At 59.7% G+C, this 24,881-nt stretch overlaps 1 protein-coding gene across 2 annotated transcripts; it reads left to right on the top strand.

Moving 5' to 3' along the window:
* Positions 1 to 20: 20 nt before the first annotated feature.
* On the top strand, positions 21 to 24,587 carry FSCN2 (fascin actin-bundling protein 2, retinal). 2 transcript variants are annotated; one of them, XM_063617340.1, is made up of 9 exons: positions 21 to 668; positions 1,274 to 1,497; positions 2,406 to 4,202; positions 11,867 to 12,004; positions 12,101 to 14,377; positions 19,911 to 20,067; positions 22,137 to 22,258; positions 22,544 to 22,783; positions 22,867 to 24,587. In XM_063617340.1, exons 5-9 carry the CDS (start codon positions 13,552 to 13,554, stop codon positions 23,070 to 23,072), a joined length of 1,551 nt encoding a protein of 516 aa, XP_063473410.1. In that variant the 5' UTR covers positions 21 to 668; positions 1,274 to 1,497; positions 2,406 to 4,202; positions 11,867 to 12,004; positions 12,101 to 13,551; the 3' UTR covers positions 23,073 to 24,587. The 2 variants fall into 2 exon arrangements, with proteins under 2 accessions (XP_063473410.1, XP_063473411.1); XM_063617341.1 differs by having other exon boundaries at positions 22,616 to 22,783.
* The last annotated feature ends 294 nt before the right edge of the window (positions 24,588 to 24,881 follow it).

Genomic DNA, 24,881 nt, shown 5'->3' on the forward strand with positions numbered 1-24,881 from the left:
CACGCGGCGGGGGTCAAGGTGCGGCCCAGGTACGCGGCGGGGGGCGGCGGCGCGGCCATATTTGGCGATTTCGGCGCTGCCGGAGCCCCTCCCGCCGCCGCCGGGAAGCTCGGCCCGGGGCAGCGCCGTCCCCGCCCGCCGCCGGGCCTGAGTCACGGCGGGCGGGGGGCGGAAGTAACGGACGGGGGGCGCACGCCCGGCGCTCCTGGCCTTATTTAGTCAAGGAGGCTGCCGATTGGCGCGCGGGACAAAGGGGAGGCGGCGGGGCAGCCTCGGGGCGCAGGAGTGGCCAGACCCCTCCGAGGGTTCGGGGCGGGAGCTGGGCGTGGGAGGCCTCGGAGCCTGGGGAGTCCCGGGTCCGAGGGCGGCGGGGATGCGGGGCTGCCTGCCCCTGGGAAGTGGGCGGGCAGGGCGAGGCCTCGAGTCCGCGGGGCGCAGGGGGCTGGACCGGACGCTGTGATTTTTCTGTTTTGTAGCGGGGCTTCGCCCAAGGTCGCGCCGTGCCAGTCCTGGGCTATGCTCTGGGAAGCCCGTGGCGCAGGGCGGCCGCCACCCTTCTGGAACCAGTGCCGGAGAGGGCCAGGCAGCTGGGCCTGTGGAGGGGACGCATGGATGGAGCTGGGCGGCCCCCGGAGCCGGGAGAGTCAGTAGCTGCACTTCCGCCAGAGGTGGGTGTGTCCTTCACATTTCAGGAAGGGAGACTTGGGGCTCAGAGAAGCGATGTGATTTTTCTTTTCTTGTTCAGTGCTGGCTTTGGTGGCTTTTTATCATGACCTTGTTATGTCTTATTTCAGTTTCGGCCCATTTAGTGGATATGACAACAGTGGCCCAGGGAGGTGTGGCAGAGCTGAGACTTAACCCAGGGCCTGCGCCCCCCATGGCCTGCACTGCCCCACCTCTAGGCCCTTGCCCTGTTCCTCCCTCTGCACCGGATCAGCCCCTGGACTCTGGGTCACCTCCACACCAGTCCCTACGGCCTCCCACCTGGCCGGCTACTTGTCAGACAGACATGGGGGCTTGGGCATGGGTCCCTACCCCTAGCCTTTGTCTCTGTCACTCTACTTGCCTGGAATGTCTATTTTTTCTTTGTATTTTATTTTGTTTTTGAGACAGTCTCACTGTCGCCCAGGCTGGAGCGCAGTGGCCCGATCTTGGCTCGCTGCAACCTATCTCCGGGGTTCAAGCGATTCTCGGGCCTTAGCCTCCCGAGTAGCTGAGACTACAGGCATGCACCACCACGCCTGGCTAATTTTTGCATTTTTGGTGGAGACAGGGTTTCACCATGTTGGCCAGGCTGGCCTGAACTCCTGACCTTAAGTGATCCACTCGCCTAGGCCTTCCAAAGTGCTGGGATTACAGGCGTGAGCCACCTGGCCCAGCCTGGAATGTCGCATCTTCCCCCATTAAATGAAACGATGGACCCTGAGCAGAAAAAGGAACAAGGAACAGTGAACAGTGGCGGAAGAACCAGCAAAACCCAGAGCCTCGAGCTTGGTGGTAAGTATCAAGGTTAATCTCTCAGTTATGGCAGTTGTCCCATGACCCTGTAAGATGCTAGGTTAGGGGACACTGGGAATAGAGCATTGGCGAACCTTCCTACTGTCTTTGTAACTTTTCTGTAAGTCTAAAGTTCTCCCATAATAAAAAGCTAACTTGAATCCAAGGCAAGCAAAGCTTACGTACTCTCAGCCCACCTCCCTATTCTCCCACACCCTTTCGGACAGATCAAGTGCAAGGTGATGGCCCTGTTTCCTGAAGCTCTTTCCAGGGCCTGGCTGGCTCCCTTGGGCAGGCCTGGAGTGGGCTCTGCCTCTTCAGAACAGTGGTCCCAAGGCTGGTCCCGGTGGGCAGGGCTGGTTTCCTGCAACTCAGCCTGGCTGCCTCTGAGTTTTGGCTCAAGGGACAAGGCCAGGGTCCCACACTTCTGTCTCCTGGCTGGTGTTCAGCTTGGGGCTTGGTTCTCCTGCCCCACTGTGCAGACTGAAGCCCAGAAGGCTCAGCTGGCTGCCCCCACCCCTGTGGAGTCACTGGGCAGCTGGCTGTGAGTGGCCAGGTGCTGCTTGTTTGGTCCCAGGACAGACCAGACCAGCTCTCTGCATGTGTTGTCCAGTTCTTACCACTGGAGGAGAGTCCCAGACTGTGGAGTTTCACAGGGAGGGAAACTGAGGCAGTCTCCTGGATCAGGGTAATGAGCCAGAAACAAGGTCACATCCTGGGAGGTCAGGAGGTTCTGGAGGGTGGTGTGGGTACTCCACACGAGGGTTAGGGGCTTGAATGCACACACACTCAGGCCTAGGGTCCCTCAAACCCACCCCCCTGCCCCGCCCCACCCCCGCTACTCCAGGCCTTCCGGAGACAGGATCCCTGTTGCAGTTTACCTGACGCTCCCTATCCCCTCTGTGCAGCAGGAACCAAGGAGGCCCCTGGAAGAGCCCTGAGCTGGGAGTCGGACACCCGGGTTCTGGGCCCGGCTCAGCCCTGTGCCTGCCATGTGACTGCTCTGTACCCCATTTCCTGTCAAAAAAGAGAGGGGTCCGCGATGTGAGATGTGTGGCCCATCAGGGGCTCTGAGGCTGCTTGCCTTCCTGTGTGGACAAGAAGTCTGGGGACAGGAGGCCGTCAGGCGGCCCAGCAAATCCCCCAGGTGTCTTGCCCGGCGCCCAGGGGTTCAGTTTTCGGTGATGAGTAAGACGTGCTCAGTGCCTCCGTGTGTCGTGTGTGAGACCTGAGACCAGATGCCTGCTCCTCCCTCTGTTCCCAAGGGCATAGCCCCAGGCCCGTCTGTGACCCTCCACTGGGCCCAAGAAGAACCTTTCCCCAGGCCTCAGTCCCCTGTGGCCTCCCGGAGCCGCACAGAGTGGGGAGGGTCTGCTCTCCATCTGGCCATTGTGGGCCCCACCCCAGGAGCTCCTGCCCCCGCCCCAGCCTCACTCCTTCTCCAGAGGCCGCGAGGCCTGAAGTTTGTGTTTCCCCTCAAGGTAGTTCTTAGCTGCGGTCATAGATTGCAGGGGAGGAGCCAGAAACGGAGATGAAACCCAGGAGCCCCCACCCTCTTCACAGGGCTAAAGCCAGAAACCACCCTCCCAGGCCACAGCCTGCCTCATGTGGCCACGCCTGCTCCCTGGCAGTGCGCGTCCTGCAACCCTTCCCACTCCAGGGCCTTGGCTTCCACCATCAATCCCCATGTTTCAAATCCCCGCTGCTCCCAAGACTACCTGCTGCCTCGGGGTAGAATCTAAGCCCCTTCCCCTGGTGCTGGAGGCCCACAGAGTGGGCGCTGCCTGTCCCTCCACTCCTTCAGCGCCCTGACCACCGCCTGGCTGTTCCTCTGCCCCCAAAGCTTTCCTACTGGCTGCCTCCTTGTGGCACGCCCCCATGCCACCCACGACCTCCCATCAACTCCTATTGATTATTAGCTTCTTTCACCCGCCCTCTGCCCTAGAGCACTGGTTCTTGGGGCACAGCATCCTTGTCCTCCACAGTGAAGCTGGTGCCCCTGTACCTGGCATAGCACCCACCCCGCAGCTGCTCGTGCAGGACGCCCGAGTAGGGGTGGAATAGAGGGAGGAGTTCCCAGCCCTGGAGGAGGGAGCGGAGAGGAAGGCCAGGCCCATTCGCAGCTGCCTCCTATCTCAAAAACGTGGAAGGGGCTATGACTGTAGGGCGGGGAGGGAGGGGAATCCTTTTTGCTGACTCTCCCCACGGACCCTCTCCTGCCCTCTAGCTGGTCAGCTCCTCCACCTTTCCCCGCCGCAGCAGGCCAGGGAGCGGCTGTCTTGTCCAGGATACTCGAGGGACCGAGGTAGGGGAAGCCTGTTTAACCCGTCCAGCACCTCCTGCTCTGGCCTGCAGCTCGCCCAAGCAGCTCTGCAGAGCGACTAGGTCAGGGCCTCTCCAGGTGTCTCCACTCGAGGGACGGCTGGCGCCACGCGGAAGAGGGGGAAGCGGGTCAGGGCGGGACAAGGGCAAGAGGTTACTGCTCTGGGCGCTGTGTCCTAAGGGCTGCCTCTGGTCTGCGGAGAATGGAGGGTGCCCGGGGTCAAGCCCGGACTCTGGTCAGGGTACCCGAGCCTTAGCCACGCCCTCCTCCCCCAGCGTGCCGCGGGGGCGGGCACAGCAGGGCGGGCGTGGCTGGGACACGGGCTCTGCGTCGCCGACCCGCCCGGGAAGCTGGGACTTGAGCTGGTCTGCATTCGGGCAAGGTGAGCCCCGGGATGTCTCTCAGGCAGGACCCAGGGCTGCACGCCCTAACTTGGTGCGAGGTCGCGGCGGTCCAGCCCGGCTGCACGTCGTCTCGCGCCCCTTGCAGCTCCCGGCCCGCCACCCCGCGCTGCTGCGCCCCCTCCCCACGCAGTCGGCTTCTCCTGACCCCCAGGTGCACCCAGGGCGCCGGCCTGGGCCTCAGCTCCGCGCACTCCCCCCAGGATGCGGCACTGGGGCTTCAGGTGGGCGCAGGACCCGCACTCAGCACGCACTTCCCCCGCCGAGCACTGTCTGGCAGCGGGGACGCACCCCCAGGACCACGAGCTCGGAGGCCCGGGGCCAGGAGATGGCGCCCGTGGAGTGGGTCCCGCGGGAAGGCCGGGAATGGCGGGCCGGTGTCGTTCCCACCTGGGCCGCCAGGTGGGTCCCGCTATCGCCGCGAGGCCGCACCTGTCGCGCTGCCGGAGACCGCGCTTGCCCAGGAGCTCCAGGAGGGACCCCCGCTCCTCCCTCCGCCACTGGGCGGGGCCGGCCGCTGAGTCACGGCCGCACACCGGACGGTGACGGAGGCAGGGCTGCCTGGGGAGGGGCCGGTGACCTCAGCCAGGGCTGACGCGGAAAAGTGGGATGGGGTCACCCATGGCAGTGGATGAGGGGGTGGCCCGGGCCTCCACTCACTGCCCACCCTAGATGTCCGGGGTCCCTCCTGCGACCAAGGACAGAAGGCACCCACAGAGGGCCCCCAACACGAGGACCCTGGCCCTGGGTGCAGGGCGTTTTTCCGGCGCTGTGCTCCCCCAGCAGATGGCCCCTGCTAACCGCCAGTTCCCAGAAAAGGGAAGGGAGGGGCTGAGAGGCTGGATGGAGGCAACACAGCAGGAAAAGGTGACTCCAGGTCTGCAGGGGTGGGACTCAGAGCTCTCACTACACACACCTGCTGGGGACAGGCTTCTCCGGCTTTCCCAGGGCTGGGTCAGGCCGTGGCAGGGGCTTCCCCAGACCAGTGTCCCAAGGGGCCAGGTTGTTTGCGGCTGGGCTGGCTCCGGGAAAGTAAGAGGGGGCACTGCCGAACAGGGGATGTCCAGTGCCACACCAGGGCAGTCACACTTCCTCCTGGGGCTGTGGGGACACAGGAAGGCCTAGGGGAGGGGTTGGGGGAGAACGGACTCAGGAGGTGACCCTGAAGGTGGAGAGGCCCGAGCTGGGGTCACATCATGACCAGGGAAGGACAGTGGTTGGCCCAACCCATGTGTCCACTCGGTCTGTGGGAGGGAATCGCCCTGGAGAGCCCCCTTTGCCTGGCCCCCACCCACACACCCCTTGGGCTCTCTTGAAGGTTAACTGTGCCTAGCACCTTGGCAGGCCCCATTTCCTCCAGTCCTTAGGACAAGGCATCCTTTGGGGGCATCACCAAGCTGGGAAGGTGAGCCCCCGAGTCAGTGTTGAGTTTGCGTATCGGCAAGTGCCTTGAGCTCACACCCCTGGAACTGGTAGTTTGGTGAGAGATGGAATTTCAAGTTGAGAACTGGCCTGGGATTTTGAAGGCTTAGTCCCTGTCTCTTGCTGGCACTGCTGCTAATGAAAAATGAATGTTACTGGATTCCTGATCCAGAGTCCAGGTGTTGTGTTTCTTTAAGAGCCTTCAGGCTTTTTCTTGCTGATCTAAAATTGCTTAATGTCCCTGATGATGCTTTTGCATTCATTATCTTGGCTACTTCCTAGGCCCTGTTCTTGCTAATTTGCTTGTATTATTTCTTTTACAATTTCTTTCTTTTCTGTTCTTCTGTTTTGGGATTTCTGTTAATTGGGCATTATACCTTCTGGATTTATTCTCTAATATTCTAGTTTTTTTCTTTTTTTTTTTAAACTTTCTGGGATATTTCCTTGACTTCTAACCCTTCAGTGGAATTTTTCATTTTATTTATTATAGTTTTTAACCTTTTGGTTTTGAAATTTTTTTTTTTTTTTTTTTTGAGACAGAGTTTCGCTCTTGTTGCCCAGGCCCGAGTGCAATGGCGTGATCTTGGCTCACCGCAACCTCCGCCTCCCAGGTTCAAGCGATTCTCCTGCCTCAGCCTCCCTAGTAGCTGGGATTACAGGCATGTGCCACCACACCTGGCTAATTTTTGTATTTTTCGTAGAGATGGGGTTTCTCCATGTTGGTCAGGCTGGTCTCAAACTCCCAACCTCAGGTGATCCACCCGCCTTGGCCTCCCAGAGTCCTGGGATTACAGATATGAGCCACGCCCGGCTTTTTTTTTTTTTTTTTTTTTGAGACAAGGTCTTACTCTGTCATCCAGGCTAGAGTGCATTGGTGCCATCTCGGTTCACTGTAACCTTGACCTCCCAGGCTCAAGCGAACTTCCCACCTCAGCCCTCTCCATCCCCCAGCAGCCAGGACTACAGGTGTATGCCACCATGCCCGGCTAATGTTTGTAGTAGAAATAGGGTTTTGCCATGTTACCCAAGCTGGTCTCGAACTCCTGGGCTCAAGCAGTCCACCCGCCTTGGCCTCCCAAAATGCTGGGATTACAAGTATGAGCCACCACACCCAGCTTTTGTTTTGAAATTTCAAACTTACCTAGTTTTAAACATCTTGACACATTTGCTTATCATTCTCCTTCTCTCTATTTCTGAGCCCTTTGGAAGCAGGTTTCAGGCACTTTGCCCTTACTGTTTTAGTGTGTGTTTCCTAAGAACAAGGATGTTTTCTTCTATAACTACGGAACAGTGATCAAAGTCAGGCAACATCAGTATCACACTGTTTATCCAATTGACAGTCGATGATGGCGTGGATCATACAACTTCGGTAATGACACTTGTCCCAGAAATGTCCTCCATAATGTGTTCTCCTCATCTAATCCAAAATCACGTATAACATTTTGTTGTCATAAACTCTTTTTTTTTTTTTTGAAACGGAGTCTCACTCTGCACTCTGTTGCCCAGGCTGGAGTGCAGTGGCACGATCTCGGCTCACTGCAACCTCCGTCTCCTGTGTTCAAGCAATTCTCCTGCCTCAGCTTCCTGAGTAGCTGGGATTACAGGCGTGGACCACCACACCCAGCTAATTGTTGTATTTTTAGTAGAAATGGGGTTTTACCATGTTGGTCAGGCTGGTCTCGAACTCCTGCCCTTGTGATCCACCTGCCTCGGCCTCCGAAAGTGCTTGGATTACAGGCGTGAGCCACTGTGCCCAGCCAAACGATCATACTTTTAATTCCCAAGGCCTCTCTTGTTCTCTGCACCATTTCATTAACTATAGGCAATGAGACTTTTTTAGAAAGCAGACCAACTTGAATGCATGGAGCTGAGTGGTGTGGCATTGTCCCCAAGGGAGCTGGGTGACACCATGATGGTGACCATGTGCAGAGCCCTTCTCACTGTAGAGTGATAAATGGTGTGTTTCTGTTTTGTCCCAGAAGTCAGGGGTAGAGTTAATTCCTTTCCTTTCCCCAGCATGGTTCCTGGCACACCGTAGGTACCCCCTGAGTGCCTACGATGGTTGGTTCTTGCACGACTGAACTTGCAGGTGGACGTGGCATTACACATGGGCAGGGCGTATGCACGCCTGTGTGTGTGTGTAGATGCAGGTGGACGGGGCGGGGCAGAGGCTGCCACCTGCAGAGCTGTGGGCTCGTCCACGCCAGGTGTCCATGTCTGTGGTGTGCACCTGTGTGTAAGTCCAGCTGGGCTGTAGGCAGCCATCTCTTTTCTGAAGGTTGATCTGTTCGTCACTCTAAGCCCCAAGCAGCCAGGGGCTCATGGGGTTTTCATGAACACCCTCCTCCTGCCCCCTGCATGTGCAAAGGTCCTGGGACTCAGGGGTCGGAGGCTCCATCGCCCCAGTGGTTGTGAGGCATCTGGGCTTGTCGAGACACCTTCGCTTCTGCCCTCGGGGTCCCTTTGGGGGCTTTTGTCCTTGCTGGGGTCCAGAGTTTTCTGGCAAGGCCTAGAGCCCTCTGCCAGGTGCTCTTCCTCCCCTCCCCTTCCAGGCACAGCCCCCCACCAGCGGCTTATGGTTTCACAGATGACAAAAGCCAGTAGAGTATGTGCGCTGTCTGCCCTGAGAGTTCCAAGGGGAGGGTCCGGAGCAGCCAGCCGTGAACCCCAACTGCAGTTCGGGAAGCTACCTGCGGGGAGGGGCAGGGAGGGGAGGGGGAGGCAGCCACGCTGGAGAGCCCCTCCCCAAGCTCTTCATTCCAACCCTGCCCTGCCCCCTGCCTTGCCGATGGAGCCTGTCACCCTAAACGCGGCCTCAGTAAACCAATCCAGGCCAGAGAAAGAGAAGTGCGGCCCCCTCGCCCGTGTAAGTGGAACTGCAGCGGAGCCGATAGCTCAGCCATGAAAAAATCATGAGGTCGCCGGGCTGCAGGTCTGTGCTCAGGAACACCACCAGGGGCTGGGCCCTTGGGAGCAGGTGCTGGGCCAGGAGTGAGGACATCAAAGCCCAGTGTGCCCAGCAGGGTGGTCCTCACCTGGCTGCAGGGCCAAGGGGACAACAGAGCCTGGGCAGAGGCTTGGCACGGGGACGGGGGAAGGGTGGAGTACCTGGGAATCACTGGAGACAGGGATGCCAACAGGAGTGGCAGCAGTCAGGGCCTGGCACTGAGGCGGGGGCTCCCCCGATGCCTACAGGGAGGGCTGCAGGCGCTGCTGCCCTGTGAAAGGCGTGGTCCTCAGCCTCGGGGTGGCCCCAGGGCTCCATTTCCCAGTTTCCAGGGCTCCAGGCCAGGAGCGAGGAGCCACCTCTCCCCCAGCTGCACACACGCAGGCCCGTGCCAGCTCACACCACCAGGATCAGTGTTGCAGGGCATCCAGCCTGGAACACGTGCCAGTTGCCATGGCAGCAGACGGCGTGCCAGCAGGAGCCCAGGCTGGGCTCAAGCATCCAGGGTCAGGGGTCTAGGCCTGGGGTCCTTCCCCTTATAGCACCAGAGGAGCCAACTGAGTGAGGGCTCTCAGGAAATCTGAGGGTGGACACCAGGGGCTAGTGGGGGCGCATGGCTTCCTGGTCCTGCCCAGCTGGCCCTGCACTGAGAGGGATAGAGGCTGAGGCTGAGGCTCAGGCCTCAGGGGAGGCTGCCGGGGGATTCTGATGGTGGAGGCATTCCTTGCTCTCTGGGCTCAGGTGAGGCCAGGAAGTCTGTCACAGCTGGCTGCTCCCTGGACCAGGGGGCTGGGGGTACTGCCACCCCAAACAGCCTCTCAGTGCCCACCAGGACAAGGCACCCCTCCCAGGTGCAGACCTCAGCTTGGGCCTCAGGCACGCACCGGGCAGGGGCTTCCGCCAGCCTCAGAGGTGGCTGAGGGTGGGGTGTGGTGCTCTCAGAGTGGCAGCGGCTTTGAATGTCCCCACAGTGCAGCCTGCACAGGTCAGGGTGGCAGGCGCGTGTGTACACCATGTGAGTGGTTGCGTGGCACCTCCGGAGGTATGGCCACAGGGTCTGGTGGGGGTCAGTGGGAGGGGTGCTCCCTGTTGCCTGAGAACACTGCAGGGGGCTAGAGTGCCCCAGCCCACCACATGCTCTTGTGAGTTGTGTATGTCTGGAATATGAGTGGGACCCTGGAAACAGCCTCCCTTGGGCAGTGTACAACCTGGGCTCCCTGCTGGGCAGCCCTGAGTAGGCTCTCAGGCTGGGATCCAGGATGACATTACCAGGGTCCAGAGTTGGCCCAGCAGGCGACCTTTCTGGCAACCTTTGCCCACTCTCATCCATGAGCACCGTCACACACACACACACACCACACTCACACACATGCACGATGCTGCACCCATGGGCAGAGGCTCAGCCCATCACACAAGAACCCGGCCCTGTGCTGGGGTCCCAGCTGCTCAGGAGGCCAAGGTGGGAGGATCGCCTGAGCCCAGGAGGTTGCAGCTGCCGTTGGCCAAGATAGCACCACTGCACTCCAGCCTGGGTGACAGAACAAAACCCTGTCTCTAAAATAAATAAAAAAGAACCAGATGGCCAGGCACGGTGTCTCACGCCTGTAATCCCAGCACTTTGGGAGGCCGAGGCAGGTGGATCACCTGAGGTCAGGTGTTTGAGACCAGCCTAGCCAACATGGTGAAACCCCATCTCTACTAAAAATACAAAAATTAGCCAGGCATGGTGGCACACACCTGTAGTCCCAGCTACTTGGGAGGCTGAGGCAGGAGAATCGCCTGAACCTGGGAGGTGGAGGTTGCAGTGAGCTGAGATAGTGCCACTGCACTCCAGCCTGGGCGACAGAGCAAGACTCTGTCTCAAAAAAAAGAAAAAAAGTCTGTGCCCGGTGGTTCACAGCTGTAATCCCAGCACTTTGAGAGGCTGAGGAGGCCAGATCACGAGGTCAGGAGTTCGAGACCAGTCTGGCCAACATAATGAAACCCCGTCTTTACTAAAAAATACAAAAAATTAGCTGGGTATGGTGGCAGGCACCTGTAATCCCAGCAACTCGGGAGGCCGAGGCAGGAGAATCCCACGAATCTGGGAGGCAGAGGTTGCAGTGAGCCAAGATTGTGCCATTGCACTCTAGCCTGGGTGACAATGTGAGACTCTGTCTTAAAAAAGTTAATAATAATAATAATAAAGAGCCAGACTGCTGACAATCTAACAATTTCAGGCACTTATTAAGTACCTGCTGTGTGCCAGAAACCTTGCTGGGGATCCAGAGGAAACGATCCTAGCAGGTGGCTGGGCAACAGCCTGGGGTCCTGAGGTGGAGGCAGGAGGGGCTGGAATCCCTGTGAACGGCCTCCCTCCAAGGAAGCCTGGCCCAGGCGCCCACCCTTCAGTCACCCTCCCCTGGGGCCCGAGAGTCCCCCTTAGCTCACACACCTGGGTCAGTGCCAGGCAGCCCCACCCAACGTGGAGCTGTGGGGCCCCAGAACTAAGGAGCTGCCATCATTTCTGGCTCTGCCACCAAGAGGCTGCCCAGAGCCAGGCCCACTTAGCGCCTGGCGGCCAGGCTTCCTCCCGTTGGGCACCTGATGCCTAAGCACCCTGCCAGCCCAGACAGTGCTAATGAGGCCGTCATGCCAATCACAGGGGCAGGCTGCCTGGGCTCCTTCACAGCCTGGCTGGGCGTTGGGGTGTGGAGGTGAAGCCAGTGTCTGTGCCTGGGGTGGGGGGACCATGGGCACAGCTGCCCCTCTGGCTTCCCCCACCGCTCACAGACCAACTGAGCTGTGCCCTCAAAATCCAGTGGGAGGCTGGGCACAGTGGCTATGCCTGTAATCCCAACACTTTCAGAGGCTGTGGCGGGCGGATCACTTGAGGTCAGGAGTTTGAGACCAGCCTGGGCAACATGGCGAAACCCCATCTCTACTAAAAATATAAACATTAGCCAGGCATGGTAGCAAGTGCCTGTAATCCCAGCTACTTGGGAGGCTGAGGCAGGAGGACTGCTTGAGCTCTAAGGTTGCAGTGAGCCAAGATTGCGCCACTGGACTCCAGTTTGGGCAAAGAGCGAGACCGTGTTTCAAAAAAAAGTTTTTTTAAAAACAAGATCCAATGGGAAATTGAGGTGCAGGCAGCACCCCAGCTTGTGCCCCTAAACCAGGGACGCTTCCCTGGCATCAGTGCTAGGCCTGGGTCCTCAGTTCCCTGGAAACTGTGGGAGAGTGTGTGTGGGCATCGTCTCTGGGGAGGGGGTGAAACCCCAGACTGTGTCTCCCTAGGATGGTGCCTGGCACATGACCTGGTTTTGCACACAGTTGGTGCCTCATAAATGCGTGTGAATCACAGAGGCGGATGAGGCCAACACACAGGGAGAGGCGAGAACAGGCCCTGGCGTCGTGGCATACACCATGCAGGAGGTATTTGCATGTGGGAGTCTGTCTGCCCCCACCCTGGCCCCTGAGCGTGGGGACAGTGGGGACAGGTCTCCTCTTTTTCCTCCCCTGTGTTTGCAGGTGCCTGGCATGGTTGCTGTCCAGGGCTTAGAGGACAGAGGAAGAGCCCCGAGTCTGTGCACACTCTGCCACCACGGCCCTGCCCACCTCTGGAGCCCACAGGTGCCCAGCCCAGGCCCCTTGCTTTTGGCTAGACTCCTGCAATATGGGGACCCCCATGATGGCCACTCAGGAGATTGGGGGCCCAGGAGGACAGGGGAGTGACTCCAGGCCATGACTGGAAGTGCCCTGTGGCCCCTGTTCCCAGTCCCCAGGGAGATGGGAGGGTCACACGCTGTTATGAGGAAGAGGACACCGGGCTGGCCCTGGCCCAGGGTGGGCAGCTCTGGTTTCACTACTTGGCTGTGAGCCCCTGAGGCAGGTGCAGGAGCCAGGCACAGTGAGCAGGGCCCAGTGCCCCTCAGGCTCTGGGGAAGGGGTATAGCCAGGTGGCCCAGAGCGAGGAGGTGCTGGGGACAGGTGTGACCACTTCCAGTCTCTCCCAGCCTGCTGGCCTTCATCCCCTCCCAGATTCCAAGGACCACCACTGGGAGCATGGGGTGGACATCGTCCCACCAGCCTCCTGGATCCACATCTGTAAAGACTCCAAAGTGAAGTGAGGCTGGCTTCACTCCAGCTCACAGCAAGGGAAGGGGCAGCCTCAGGGCCCAGCAACTTGCTCAGAGTGCACAGGAGTGCGCTGGGGCCTCTGATCCTGCCCCCTGCCTGCAGGGCTGCACTGCCACTGTGTTCCACCCTCCAGGGTGGGCAGCAGTCCAGTGCGTCATTCTGGGGCCTGAGCAGCGTGGCCAGAGGCCAGTCTGGGGTGGAGGCAACCTGGGCTGCAGGTTGTGGGTGGGGTCCTTGCTGTGCTTCTGGCAGCAGGAATCAGAGAAGCAGTAACTGGATCTGGCTGAGGGCCTGGCGGCCACCGAGGGTACAGGCAGCGATCAGGTTGCGGCCGAGCCGTGAGCATTCCACTGGGCAGCTTCTACATCCGGAAGGGCCGGGCCGGGCTGGGAGCCCACACGGGGTTGGAGGAGGTGGGCAGGAACGAGAGAGGCCAAAAGGTGCAAGGCCATGAAGAGGGGCGCTGGGCCTACACTACGAGGAAAGGGGAGTCGACCCTGCCCTTCAGCCCTGTAGGCCCTCAGGCCCTCAGGATCTGGACTCTGTTCAATCCGGGAGAGGCTGAAATCCAAGCTGAGGGTAATGAAAGGTGCCGCTCCTAAGCCGCACGTCTCTGATCCGCCCTCCCTGCCCGCCCTCTGCTGCCCGTGGGCCCTCTAAGAGCTGCCCAGGCTGCTGCCGCAGGTCAGAGGCAGGTCAGAGCAGGCAGGGGGTTCATGACGCCGGCTGGGTCTGGGGGCCGTGGGCCAGCCGAGCCGACCCGGGCTTCTCAGGGACCGCGGGGGCCGTGAGCACTCAGAGGGAGCGTCCCAGGCCCCTCCGGGGACCCAGCCAGCCTGAAGATGCCAACGAACGGCCTGCACCAGGTGCTGAAGATCCAGTTTGGCCTCGTCAATGACACTGGCCGCTACCTGACAGCCGAGAGCTTCGGCTTCAAGGTCAATGCCTCGGCACCCAGCCTCAAGCGGAAGCAGACCTGGGTGCTGGAACCCGACCCAGGACAAGGCACGGCCGTGCTGCTCCGCAGCAGCCACCTGGGCCGCTACCTGTCGGCAGAAGAGGATGGGCGCGTGGCCTGTGAGGCAGAGCAGCCGGGCCGTGACTGCCGCTTCCTGGTCCTGCCGCAGCCAGATGGGCGCTGGGTGCTGCGGTCAGAGCCGCACGGCCGCTTCTTCGGAGGCACCGAGGACCAGCTGTCCTGCTTTGCCACAGCAGTTTCCCCGGCCGAGCTGTGGACCGTGCACCTGGCCATCCACCCGCAGGCCCACCTGCTGAGTGTGAGCCGGCGGCGCTACGTGCACCTGTGCCCGCGGGAGAATGAGATGGCTGCAGACGGTGACAAGCCCTGGGGCGTGGACGCCCTCCTCACCCTCATCTTCCGTAGCCGACGGTACTGCCTCAAGTCCTGTGACAGCCGCTACCTGCGCAGCGACGGCCGCCTGGTCTGGGAGCCTGAGCCCCATGCCTGCTACACGCTGGAGTTCAAGGCGGGCAAGCTGGCCTTCAAGGACTGCGACGGCCGCTACCTGGCACCCGTGGGGCCTGCTGGCACCCTCAAGGCCGGCCGGAACACGCGACCCGGCAAGGATGAGCTCTTTGACCTGGAGGAGAGTCACCCACAGGTGGTGCTGGTGGCCGCCAACCACCGCTATGTCTCTGTGCGGCAAGGTAAGGAGGGCACAGGTGGTGACCTCCTGAGGGGTGCTGGGAACCCCCTGCTTCAGAGAGGAGGCTGTGGAGGTCTCACGGGGAGTGGTATCGTGTCTGTGTGTTCACATGTCTGTCCTGGGCTGGGGATCCATGTAGGACATATGTGGCCAAAGTGCAGGTGGATGGGCCTCGGACCATGCCCAGGGGACCCCCACTGAGGGGTGGTGGCTTCAGGGTCAGAGGCAAGAGTTCCTGGCCTTTCTCAGCATAGCTGGAGAATGTCTCAGCCAAGCCCTAGGCAGCTGCGGAGTCTGTTACTGGAGAGGTGTGGGCCAGGCGATGAGCAGTGCCCAGCAGGGACAGGAGGCCCACAGCCTGGCCTGGCACCATGAGGGGCATGTGGGCAGGAGGCTGTGGGGGGCCCGTATCTCCCATTCTTTTCTTCCACCCCGTTTTCCGGACTTTATTTATTTATTTATTTTTTGAGACAGAGTCTCGCTCTGTCGCCCAGGCTGGAGCGCAGTGGCGTGATCTTGGCTCACTGCAATCTCCACCTCCCAGGTTCATGCCATTTTCCTGCCTCAGTCTCCCGAGTAGCTGGGACTACAGGCGCCCGCCACCACGCCTGGCTAATTTTCTTTTCTTTTTTCTTTTTTTTTTGAGACGGAGTCTTGCTCTTTCGCCCAGGCCTGACTGCAGTGGCGCTATCTAGGCTCACTGCAAGCTCCGCCTCCTGGGTTCACACCATTCTCCTGCCTCAGTCTCCCAAGTAGCTGGGACTACAGGCGCCCGCCACCGCACCCGGCTAATTTTTTGTATTTTTAGTAGAGACAGCATTTCACCATGTTAGCCAGGATGGTCTCAATCTCCTGACCTCGTGATCTGCCCGCCTCGGCCTCCCAAAGTGCTGGGATTACAGGCATTAGCCACCGCGCCCGGCCCACGCCTGGCTAATTTTTTGTATTTTTTAGTAGAGACGGTTTCACCGTATTAGCCAGGATGGTCTCGATCTCCTGACCTTGTGATCCATCCACCTCCGCCTCCCAAAGTGATGGGATTACAGGCGTGAGCCACCGCGCCTGGCTGCATTTTCTGGACTTTAAAGGAAATTGGGGAGGGGCCCAGGGCAGGGCAGGGAGCCGGGGGTAGCACCGCCACGTGCCTGACCAGTGGAGCCTCATGTCCTCAGAAGTGGGGGGCTTAAGGTCAGCTCCAGTGCTGGAGGACACGGTGGGCAGGCGGCCTCACCCGAGGCCTGGGCTCCTGGTGGGGAGGCACCTCCCTGTCCCAGTGGGGCATGGCCTGGCTCTCCCCAGTTCCCAGGTCACCAGTTGCCTCCCTGCGTGACTCCCTCCACCGCCTATGGGTGAACCCCAGCAGTTCCTCCTTCCCCACAAGCTGAGCTCTGAGGGAAACGCCCTGGCCCGAGCAGTCACTACCCACCTGGGCTCCTGGCTCCATGCACCCCAGGGTGGCTCTGAGGTGGTCTGAAAAGGCGAGGTGGGGAGAGCCGGATGCATGGAGCTCTTCCTCCTAACTCAGGTCCTTCCAGACCAGCATCAGCTGGGCAAGGAGAGCTCCCCTATCTCCTGGCAGCTCCCAGGTGCCCACCAAGCCCCCACCCTGACGGATGTCCAGGCCCCCTGGGCACACTGATACTCTGGGGCCAGATGGCAGAGGCCCCACCCTGCGCACCGAGAGGGGAACCCAGCCATGGCTATGGGGTCCTGCAGTCAGCATCCTCGGGCCTGTCGCAGCAGTGACGGGGTCCCATGAGTGAGGGTTCAATTGTGGATGCACGGCCATGGCCCTTCCTTCCCATCACAGCCCACAGTCCAGCTGCAATGCCTGCTGGCCTGGGCCCAGGCCCGGGTGTGTGTCAATCCTTAGGTGGTTAAAGGGGGTAAGTGGGACAGTGGCAGTGAGAATGCTTCCTCTGTGGGAGCCAAAGACACTGGACCTTTAGGCATTTGTATATGGACAGCTTGGGAAGCAGACTCAAAGCGGCAGTCATGGCCGTGGCCATGGCATTGGTGGTGTGATGTGGATGGTGGCATGGAGGTGAGGGCGGTGATGACAGTGTGGTGGCGACAGTGTGGTGGCAGTGGCAACAACGATGGTGATGGTGATGATGGTGGTGATGGTGATGATGGTGATGGTGATGATGATAGTGATGGTGGTGATGATAGTGATGATGGTGATGGTGGTGATGGTGATGGTGGTGATGATAGTGATGATGGTGATGGTGGTGATGGTGATGATAGTGATGGTGGTGATGATAGTGATGGTGATGGTGATGGTGGTGATGGTGATGCCTGTGATGGTGATGATGGTGGTGGTGATGGTGATGATGGTGATGGTGATGATGCTGGTGGTGATGGTGATGGTGATGATAGTGATGGTGGTGGTGATAGTGATGATGGTGGTGGTGATGATGGTGATGATGGTGGTGATAATGGTGATGGTGGTGGTGATGATGATGGTGATAATGGCGATGGTGGTGGTGATGGTGATGATGGTGGTGGTGATAGTGATGGTGGTGGTGGTGGTGATGGTGATAATGGTGATGGTGATGATGGTGATGGTGGTGGTGGTGATGGTGGTGGTGATGATGGTGATAATGGTGATGACGATGGTGATGGTGATGGCGACGATAGTGATGGTGGTGGTGATAGTGATGGTGGTGGTGATGGTGGTGGTGATGATGGTGATGATGATGTTGACGGTGGTGATGATGGTGATGGTGGTGATGATGGTGATGGTGGTGGTGGTGATGGTGGTGATGATGGTGATGGTGGTGATGATGGTGATGGTGATGGTGGTGGTGATAGTGATGGTGGTGATGATGGTGGTGGTGATGATGGTGATGATGATGTTGACGGTGGTGATGATGGTGATGGTGGTGATGATGGTGATGGTGGTGGTGGTGATGGTGGTGATGATGGTGATGGTGGTGATGATGGTGATGGTGATGGTGGTGGTGATAGTGATGGTGGTGATGATGGTGATGATGATGTTGACGGTGGTGATGATGGTGATGGTGGTGATGATGGTGATGGTGGTGATGATGGTGATGGTGATGGTGGTGGTGATGGTGGTGATGATGATGATGGTGATGGTGATAGTGATGGTGGTGATGGTGGTGGTGATGATGGTGATGATGATGTTGATGGTGGTGATGATGGTGACGGTGGTGATGATGGTGATGGTGGTGATGATGGTGATGGTGATGATGATGATGATGGTGGTGATGGAGGGGTGCTGATAGTAAGAGCAGTGGAGGGATGGGGACTGTATGGACCATTTTTCAGTCTCTTGATCCTCAACCACCCTGCATCTGACCCTATCATCCCTTTGAGGGGAGAATCTCCTACTCAAGACCAGCTCCCATCTCCCAGTTTAGAAGCAGGAAGCAGCAGCCACTCGCCTCCCTGCCTTCAACAGGCTGAGGGTAAGGACCCAGCCACCAGGTGTTTCAGGCTCTGGATTGGCGGCCAGTACTGTAGGGAGCAGGATATGGCATCTGAGTCCTGGGGCATAGAACCCCACAGCTTCCAAGGCAGCTGCAGCATGGGCGGTGCCATAGCATCACCCCTGCCTGGCCTCTGTGAAGTGGCCAAATGGCAGGCCCTTCATCGAGGCATCTCCCTGGCTGGGCAGCCCCTAACCCTCTCTTCCCCCTGGGAGGGGAGTGAGCACCCAGGCTTGCATGTATCCCCCCTATTGGCCAGAGCCTGCTCATTTCTGCCAACAGACAGCATGGCAGGCAGTGTCTGATGCTGTCAGTAACAGAAAACTGGCCACAGGCTGGCTCAAGCACTGACACTGGTCATCTCCTGAAACGGGAGTCCAGAGCCCTGGGTATGGTGGGTTCCCAGGCAGCCACTTTCACCCGCTCAGCAGCTTCCCTGGAGTCCTCCATTCTTACCTCCTCACCGAACCACTCTCCTGGGTCAGCTCTGACCTCAGACCTCAGCCTGATGCCCTCATGGTCCTAATGTGGCTGCTGGTATTCCAGGCCTCACATCCAGGCAGGACAAAGTCCAGAGGAAAAAGAGGCACCAGCTCTGCTTGTGTCTTCTCAGGAGTAAGAAAACTTCTCCCCTAAGTCCTAGCAGACACTTCTTCATGCTCATTGGCCAGAACTGAGTCCCCCAACTGCTCAACTAGCCCCTCTGGAGGAGGGTAAAACCAGTGTTGCCCAGACCAATGCGGACTCCACACCTCTCCTATTTTGAGGCCATGTCCCTGGAAGCAGATGGCTGAATGAGGTAGCCCCAGACAGCATCCTGTCTGAAGGAGGTGTGGGGGCAACACTGGGGACACCAAAGTGCTGGCTTGGGAGGTGCAGTGGCGGGGGGAGCCCTGTGATACTGTGGCTTCCTTCAGTGCCCGCAGGGATGGCGTTCCCACACCTCTCACGGGCCTCTCCTCCTGAGGGCTCCTGCTGCCTCCAGGCACCATGTCAGTGTTGCCCTCCACTGGGCCCAGGCAGCTGCTTTTAGCTCAGTATTTGCCAGGATCTACAGCGGGTGGCAGTGGGGATGCTGGCACGAGTACTCAGCCACAGTGCAGGGGACATGCTGGGAGCTCCTCTGCATCTGATCAGTGATGAGTGTGAGGGAAACCCCAGCCTGGGGCGTGAGGGGCATCTTTGGGGCTGGCAGAAGGCAACAGGTCCCAAGCCCTCTGGCATGGTCACAGCCTGGCACTCTCTCCCCTGGGGACAGCGTGGGATGGGATCTGGCCCCACCCTCAGGCCCTGTGGGGCTCTGCCCACCACTCCCTTCCGGTTCCCAGCTGGACAGGCCACCAGAGTCTCTGGGCCTCGTGGGGGGCTCTGCAGTCTGACACACCACTCCCAGTGGCTGGTTGCCATGCAAACAAGGAAGTGGTTTGTGGGAGGAGCCAGGGACTCAGTTCACAGAAGATCCTGGGGAGGCTGTGGTGCCTGCTGTCCCCATGCTGGGCATGGGTCCCACTCCATCCCCTCGCAGGAACCCCAGATGGAGCCCGGGGTAGTCTTGTCCTCCCCCAGGGGTCCTGGGAGACCAAGCACAGATGGTTGGGGGAAGCTGCAGAGGTGACAGGGACCAGCCCCTGGCTGGTGCCCAGGGGTGCCCCATCACCATCCCCATTCCCACCACCATCCCCTTCATTAGGTCCTGCCTGTGCCCATCCAGCAGCTTAGGGTGAGTTATAAATAGAGGCTGGTGTAAGCCCTGGGTCAAGAGAGCAGGGCAAGGAGATTACCTGCTGATTACTGATTAGCAGAGAGTGGGGGCTGTGCCAAGCAGAAGGGCCTGGCTCCTGGGGGTGTGGAGGGAGGTCATGGCTCCCTTGGGGACAGTGTGCAAGGTCCACAGATGGCACATATGGCCCTGGGGCGGGGTTCCCAGGCTCTCTGAGAGGTGCCTTCCAAATCTTCTCAAGTCAAGAGGGTTCTAGATGAGACCCCCCTCTGGCTTCAGGGGTGCCCCCAAAAGTATGCCCCCTCCCCTTCTCCCTACCCAGGAGAGGCGTGAGGGGCTTCCCCATCTCTTCCCTCCAGGGGTCAACGTGTCAGCCAATCAGGATGATGAACTAGACCATGAGACCTTCCTGATGCAAATTGACCAGGAGACAAAGAAGTGCACCTTCTATTCCAGCACTGGGGGCTACTGGACCCTGGTCACCCATGGGGGCATTCAGGCCACAGCCACACAAGTGTGAGTGCACACATCCCTGCCTCTTCCATCATCCCCATTACCACCATCACCATCCCCACCATCCCCATCACCATCCCCATGACCACCATCCCCATCATCACCATCCCCACCATCCCCATCTCCATCCCCACAACCCCCACCTCCACTGGCCCCATCCCCATGACCACTATCCCCATCATCCCCATCCCCACCATCCCATCTCAATTCCCACCACCACTATCCCCATCACCATACCCATGACCCATGGGGCTGGGGCTCAGGGCCCATCATCCCCATCTCCATCCCCACCATCCCCATCTCCATCTCCATCTTCACCATCCCCATCACCATCCCCATCTCTATCTCCACCATCACCATCCCCATCACCATCTCCACCATCCCCATCATCCCCATCCCCACCATCCCATCTCAATTCCCATCACCACTATCCCCATCACCATACCCATGACCCATGGGGCTGGGGCTCAGGGCCCATCTTCCCCATCTCCATCCCCATCTCCATCTCCACCATCACCATCCCCATCCCTATCTCCATCTTCACCATCCCCATCACCATCCCCATCTCTATCTCCACCATCACTATCCCCATCACCGTCTCCACCATCCCCATCACCATCTCCACCATCCCCATCACCATCATCACCATCCCCATCACCATCATCACCATCCCCATCACCATCCCCATCTGTATCTCCACCATCCCCATCACCACCATCTCCATCACCATCCTCATCTCCATCTCCACCATCTTAATCCCATCTCCATCTCCACCATCTTAATCCCATCTCCACCATCCCCATCTCCATCTCTACCATCCCCATCACCATCTCCACCGTCCCCATCACCATCTCCACCGTCCCCATCACCATCCCCATCTCCATCTCCACCATCTCCATCATCACCATCCCCATCTCTATCATCCCCATCTCCATCTCCACCAGCCCCATCACCATCTCCACCAGCCCCATCACCACCATCCCCATCTCAATCCCCATCTCCATCCCCATCACCATAATCACCATCATCATCACCATCCCCATCCCCACCACCACCATCCCCATCACCACCATCCCCATCACCATCACCATCCCCATCTCCACCATCACCACCATCATCACCATCCCCACCACCATCCCCATCTCCACCATCCCCATCACCATCTCCATCACCACCATCCCCATCTCCACCATCATCCCATCCCCATCTCCATCCCCATCTCTACCATCCCCATCTCTACCATCCCCATCCCCATCCCCACCATCCCCATCACCATCACCATCATCACCATCCCCATCACCATCCCCATCTGTATCTCCACCTCCATCTCCACCTCCACCATCTCCATCCCCATCTCCACCATCCCCATCTCCATCACCACCATCCCCATCATCACCATCCCCATCACCATCTCCACCATCCACATCAGCATCCCCATCTCCATCCCCATCTCCACCATCTCCATCACCATCCCCATCTCCATCCCCATCCCCATCTCCATCTCCACCATCCCCATCCCCATCTCCACCAGCACCATCCCCATCCCCATCTCCACCAGCACCATCCCCATCTCTATCTCTACCATCCCCATCTCCATCTCCACCAGCCTCATCACCACCATCCCTATCTCAATCCCCATCACCATCCCCATCACCATAATCCCCATCCCCATCTCCACCATCCCCATCACCATCCCCATTACCATCTCCATCATCCCCATCCCCATCTCTACCATCCCCATCTCCATCACCACCATCCCCATCTCCACCATCATCCCATCCCCATCCCCATCTCCACCATCACCATCCCCCTCTCCATCCCCATCCCCATCCCCATTCCCATCACCTGCACCATCACTTCCACCACCATCACTGCCTCGGCCATGAGGACTGCCATAGCAGCTCAGTCAGAAAGGAAAGCCCACTGGGGTGGGGTAGCTCCTGATGGTAGTGGGTGTGTCAGTGGAGGGCAGGCTCCTGTCCCACTCTTTGGAACCTGAGGAGGATGGGGAAGCGAGACCCTGCACCCCCATCTCCTGCTGTCCTGAGGAGACCTTTTGCTGCTTCCTCCAGTTCCGCCAACACCATGTTTGAGATGGAGTGGCGTGGCCGGCGGGTAGCACTCAAAGCCAGCAATGGGCGCTACGTGTGCATGAAGAAGAATGGGCAGCTGGCGGCTATCAGCGATTTTGCGGGTGAGCACTCTGCCTGCCAGGGACTGGGGCAGGGGCTGTCTCCACCCAGGGAAAGGACCTGCCCAGAAACCCCATCTCCACCAAGAGCTGGACCCCCCCACCCAGCCCATGGAATGGGTGCTGTCATGGAGTCATACTTGCTAGTCAAAATAACTCGTCTTGGCAAGGGAAACAGGTCTGAGTGTCCTTATCTCCGCTGCTGGGAACCCCCTAGGCGCCTTGCCAAGGCCGCACATGAGGCAATGGCAGGTCTGGGTCCCTAAGTCCAGGTGTGGCGTTTCCCAGGGGCCCCACCCCGCCTGGCCTGGACAGGGAAGGTGGCGGGAGGGGCAGCGCAGCAGACGCTCTCCCCGCCAGGCAAGGACGAGGAGTTCACCCTCAAGCTCATCAACCGGCCCATCCTGGTGCTGCGCGGCCTGGACGGCTTCGTCTGCCACCACCGCGGCTCCAACCAGTTGGACACCAACCGCTCCGTCTACGACGTCTTCCACCTGAGCTTCAGCGACGGCGCCTACCAGATCCGAGGTGCGCGGCGGGCGGGGTGGGCACGCGGGAGCGGGGTTGGCAGCGGGCAGGTGGGCAACCCCCTACGCCGTCCCTTCCTCCAGGCCGCGACGGAGGATTCTGGTACACGGGCAGCCACGGCAGCGTGTGCAGCGACGGCGAACGCGCCGAGGACTTCGTCTTCGAGTTCCGCGAACTCGGCCGCCTGGCCATCCGCGCCCGGAGCGGCAAGTACCTTCGCGGCGGCGCCTCGGGCCTGCTGCGGGCCGACGCCGACGCACCGGTCGGGACCGCGCTTTGGGAGTACTGAGGCCGCGCCCAGACCAGCCTGTCGCGCATTAAACCGTGTCTGTCCCGCAGCTGTGGGTGGGCTCCGGGGCGGGCGCCGCTTGGGAGTCCTGCAGCCAGAGGTGGAGGAGGCCCACAGTTCTCCCCAAACCAGAGAGTGCCCAGAACTTCCCAGTGCCCAAGGACTCCTGTCTGGGAGGTGGTCTTGTGGATGGGCAGGGTAACCCAGGCCGGTGGAGGTGGGGAGGTCTTGAGGACGTGGGGAGGACGGGGGCTGGGGGACTGAGCCTGGGTGGGTTGAGGCCATCAACACCGACCACAGATGACCTCACTGGACACCGCCACTCCCCAACCTAGGTCCTCAACCCTCCCTAGCCCCTGGCAGCCCCTGCAGTGCTCGTCCTTCCTTGTGCACTGCTCAAGGCCAGGCAAGTGGCAGAGGGTGGGGGAGAGCCAGTCCTGGGGAGGTGGGACCAGCCAGCCAGCAAGGGGAGGAACTGGCTGGGATACCCCTCCCCTAAGCCCACCAGCCTTAGGGACAAAGAAGGGCAGGCTTCCATGGTAAGAGGCTGGAACTCCCCAGTCACGTGGGCAAGGTGAGTCCGAGTTAACCCTTGGAGGACCAGGTGCCACCTGGTCCAAGTTGGCAGGGAACGGCAGTGGCCCTGGAGCTCGGGCTGTCCCTGCAGCCTGCAGTGTCCCCTGGTGGCAGCCAAGGCGAGGTGGAGTCTGTGGCTGGGGCAGGACTGGGGGCACCAGGTGGAACCGCAGTGGCTAGCATTCAGCACCTCCAGGCTCCCCCCTCAGCAGAGCCTTGGAGAGGGTCTCCCTGCACTGCCCTGCCTGACGTGAACTTGGCCTGCCACTGTGGGAACACCTGCTTCCATCCACATCCACAGCCTGGGGCACGGCGGGAGGCAGAGGCTAGAAAGCGGAGGGTGGGGTGGGAGATCAAAGAAACTCTTTGGAATGGAATAATGGCTGGGCCTGGAAGGGTAGGCCCCACTGCTGCTGCTGAGGCAGGTACTCCGTGCAGAGAGAGACAGCTGCCAGGTGGTGTCTAGCAGGTGCCCGTAGGAGGAGGGTGAGGAAGAGCTGCTGTCACCCCACATGAGAGTTGGACTGAGAGTCATGCAAGGCTACGGTGTCAAGCCACGATCGGAGCTGGAACAGGTGGAGGAAGCTGGAAAGGTCGAGAGGCCACCCCTGCCACCGGGGAAGGGCCTCACATAGTGAGAGCTCAGGTGCTGAGAGCCCAGGAGGTGTGCACTGAAGAGGTGAGGGCAGGGAGGCCCAGGATGGGCGACAGGGTCTGGCCACACCGTGGTCTGCAGGCTCCCCGAGAAGCTGTGGACCTGCCACCTGCCTCTGAGGCTAAGCCCTCCTCAAATGCCGAGTGTTGAGAGCAGGTTTCTTCGAGGTGCCTGTGAGTTGGATGCATTTCGCCCAGTCCCTGTACACTCTGGCGGCAGGGCGGGGCTGGGGACTGCCCACTGTGATCCCTCCTCTCCTGCTTCTGTAAATTTGCTTTTTGTTCCATGTGACCTGCTCTCTCGGCCCCTCAGGGTCTGCGCCACAGCTTTCTTTTCGGGGGGACCACATGGCGTCTATGAACTAGGCGTCCCCACAGCAGGATCTCGGGCTGGCAGGTGGGCATGAACGTTTTTAAACACACCAGCACTGATGCCTCCATATGGGTGACCCTGGAGAATGCCCCAACAGAGTCGGGACGGCGCCTCAGCCCTGGTGGCCAGCACTGCCTTAGGTCAGGAGGCTGCAGTGCCAAGGACAGCGAGCCACCTAAACCCCCAGTGTGGCTCATCCCGGTGTC

The sequence above is a fragment of the Symphalangus syndactylus genome, chromosome 14 (assembly GCF_028878055.3).
Source record: "Symphalangus syndactylus isolate Jambi chromosome 14, NHGRI_mSymSyn1-v2.1_pri, whole genome shotgun sequence".
Classification (NCBI taxonomy): Eukaryota; Metazoa; Chordata; class Mammalia; order Primates; family Hylobatidae; genus Symphalangus; species Symphalangus syndactylus.

Excerpts from the sequence above, each read along its gene's own strand:
- FSCN2 (XM_063617340.1), top strand. The coding sequence starts at position 13,552 with ATGCCAACGAACGGCCTGCACCAGGTGCTGAAGATCCAGTTTGGCCTC. Across the intron at positions 20,068-22,136 it reads CAGGCCACAGCCACACAAGT|TTCCGCCAACACCATGTTTG; the intron begins GTGAGTGCACAC and ends TGCTTCCTCCAG. Across the intron at positions 22,259-22,543 it reads GGCTATCAGCGATTTTGCGG|GGGCCCCACCCCGCCTGGCC; the intron begins GTGAGCACTCTG and ends GGCGTTTCCCAG.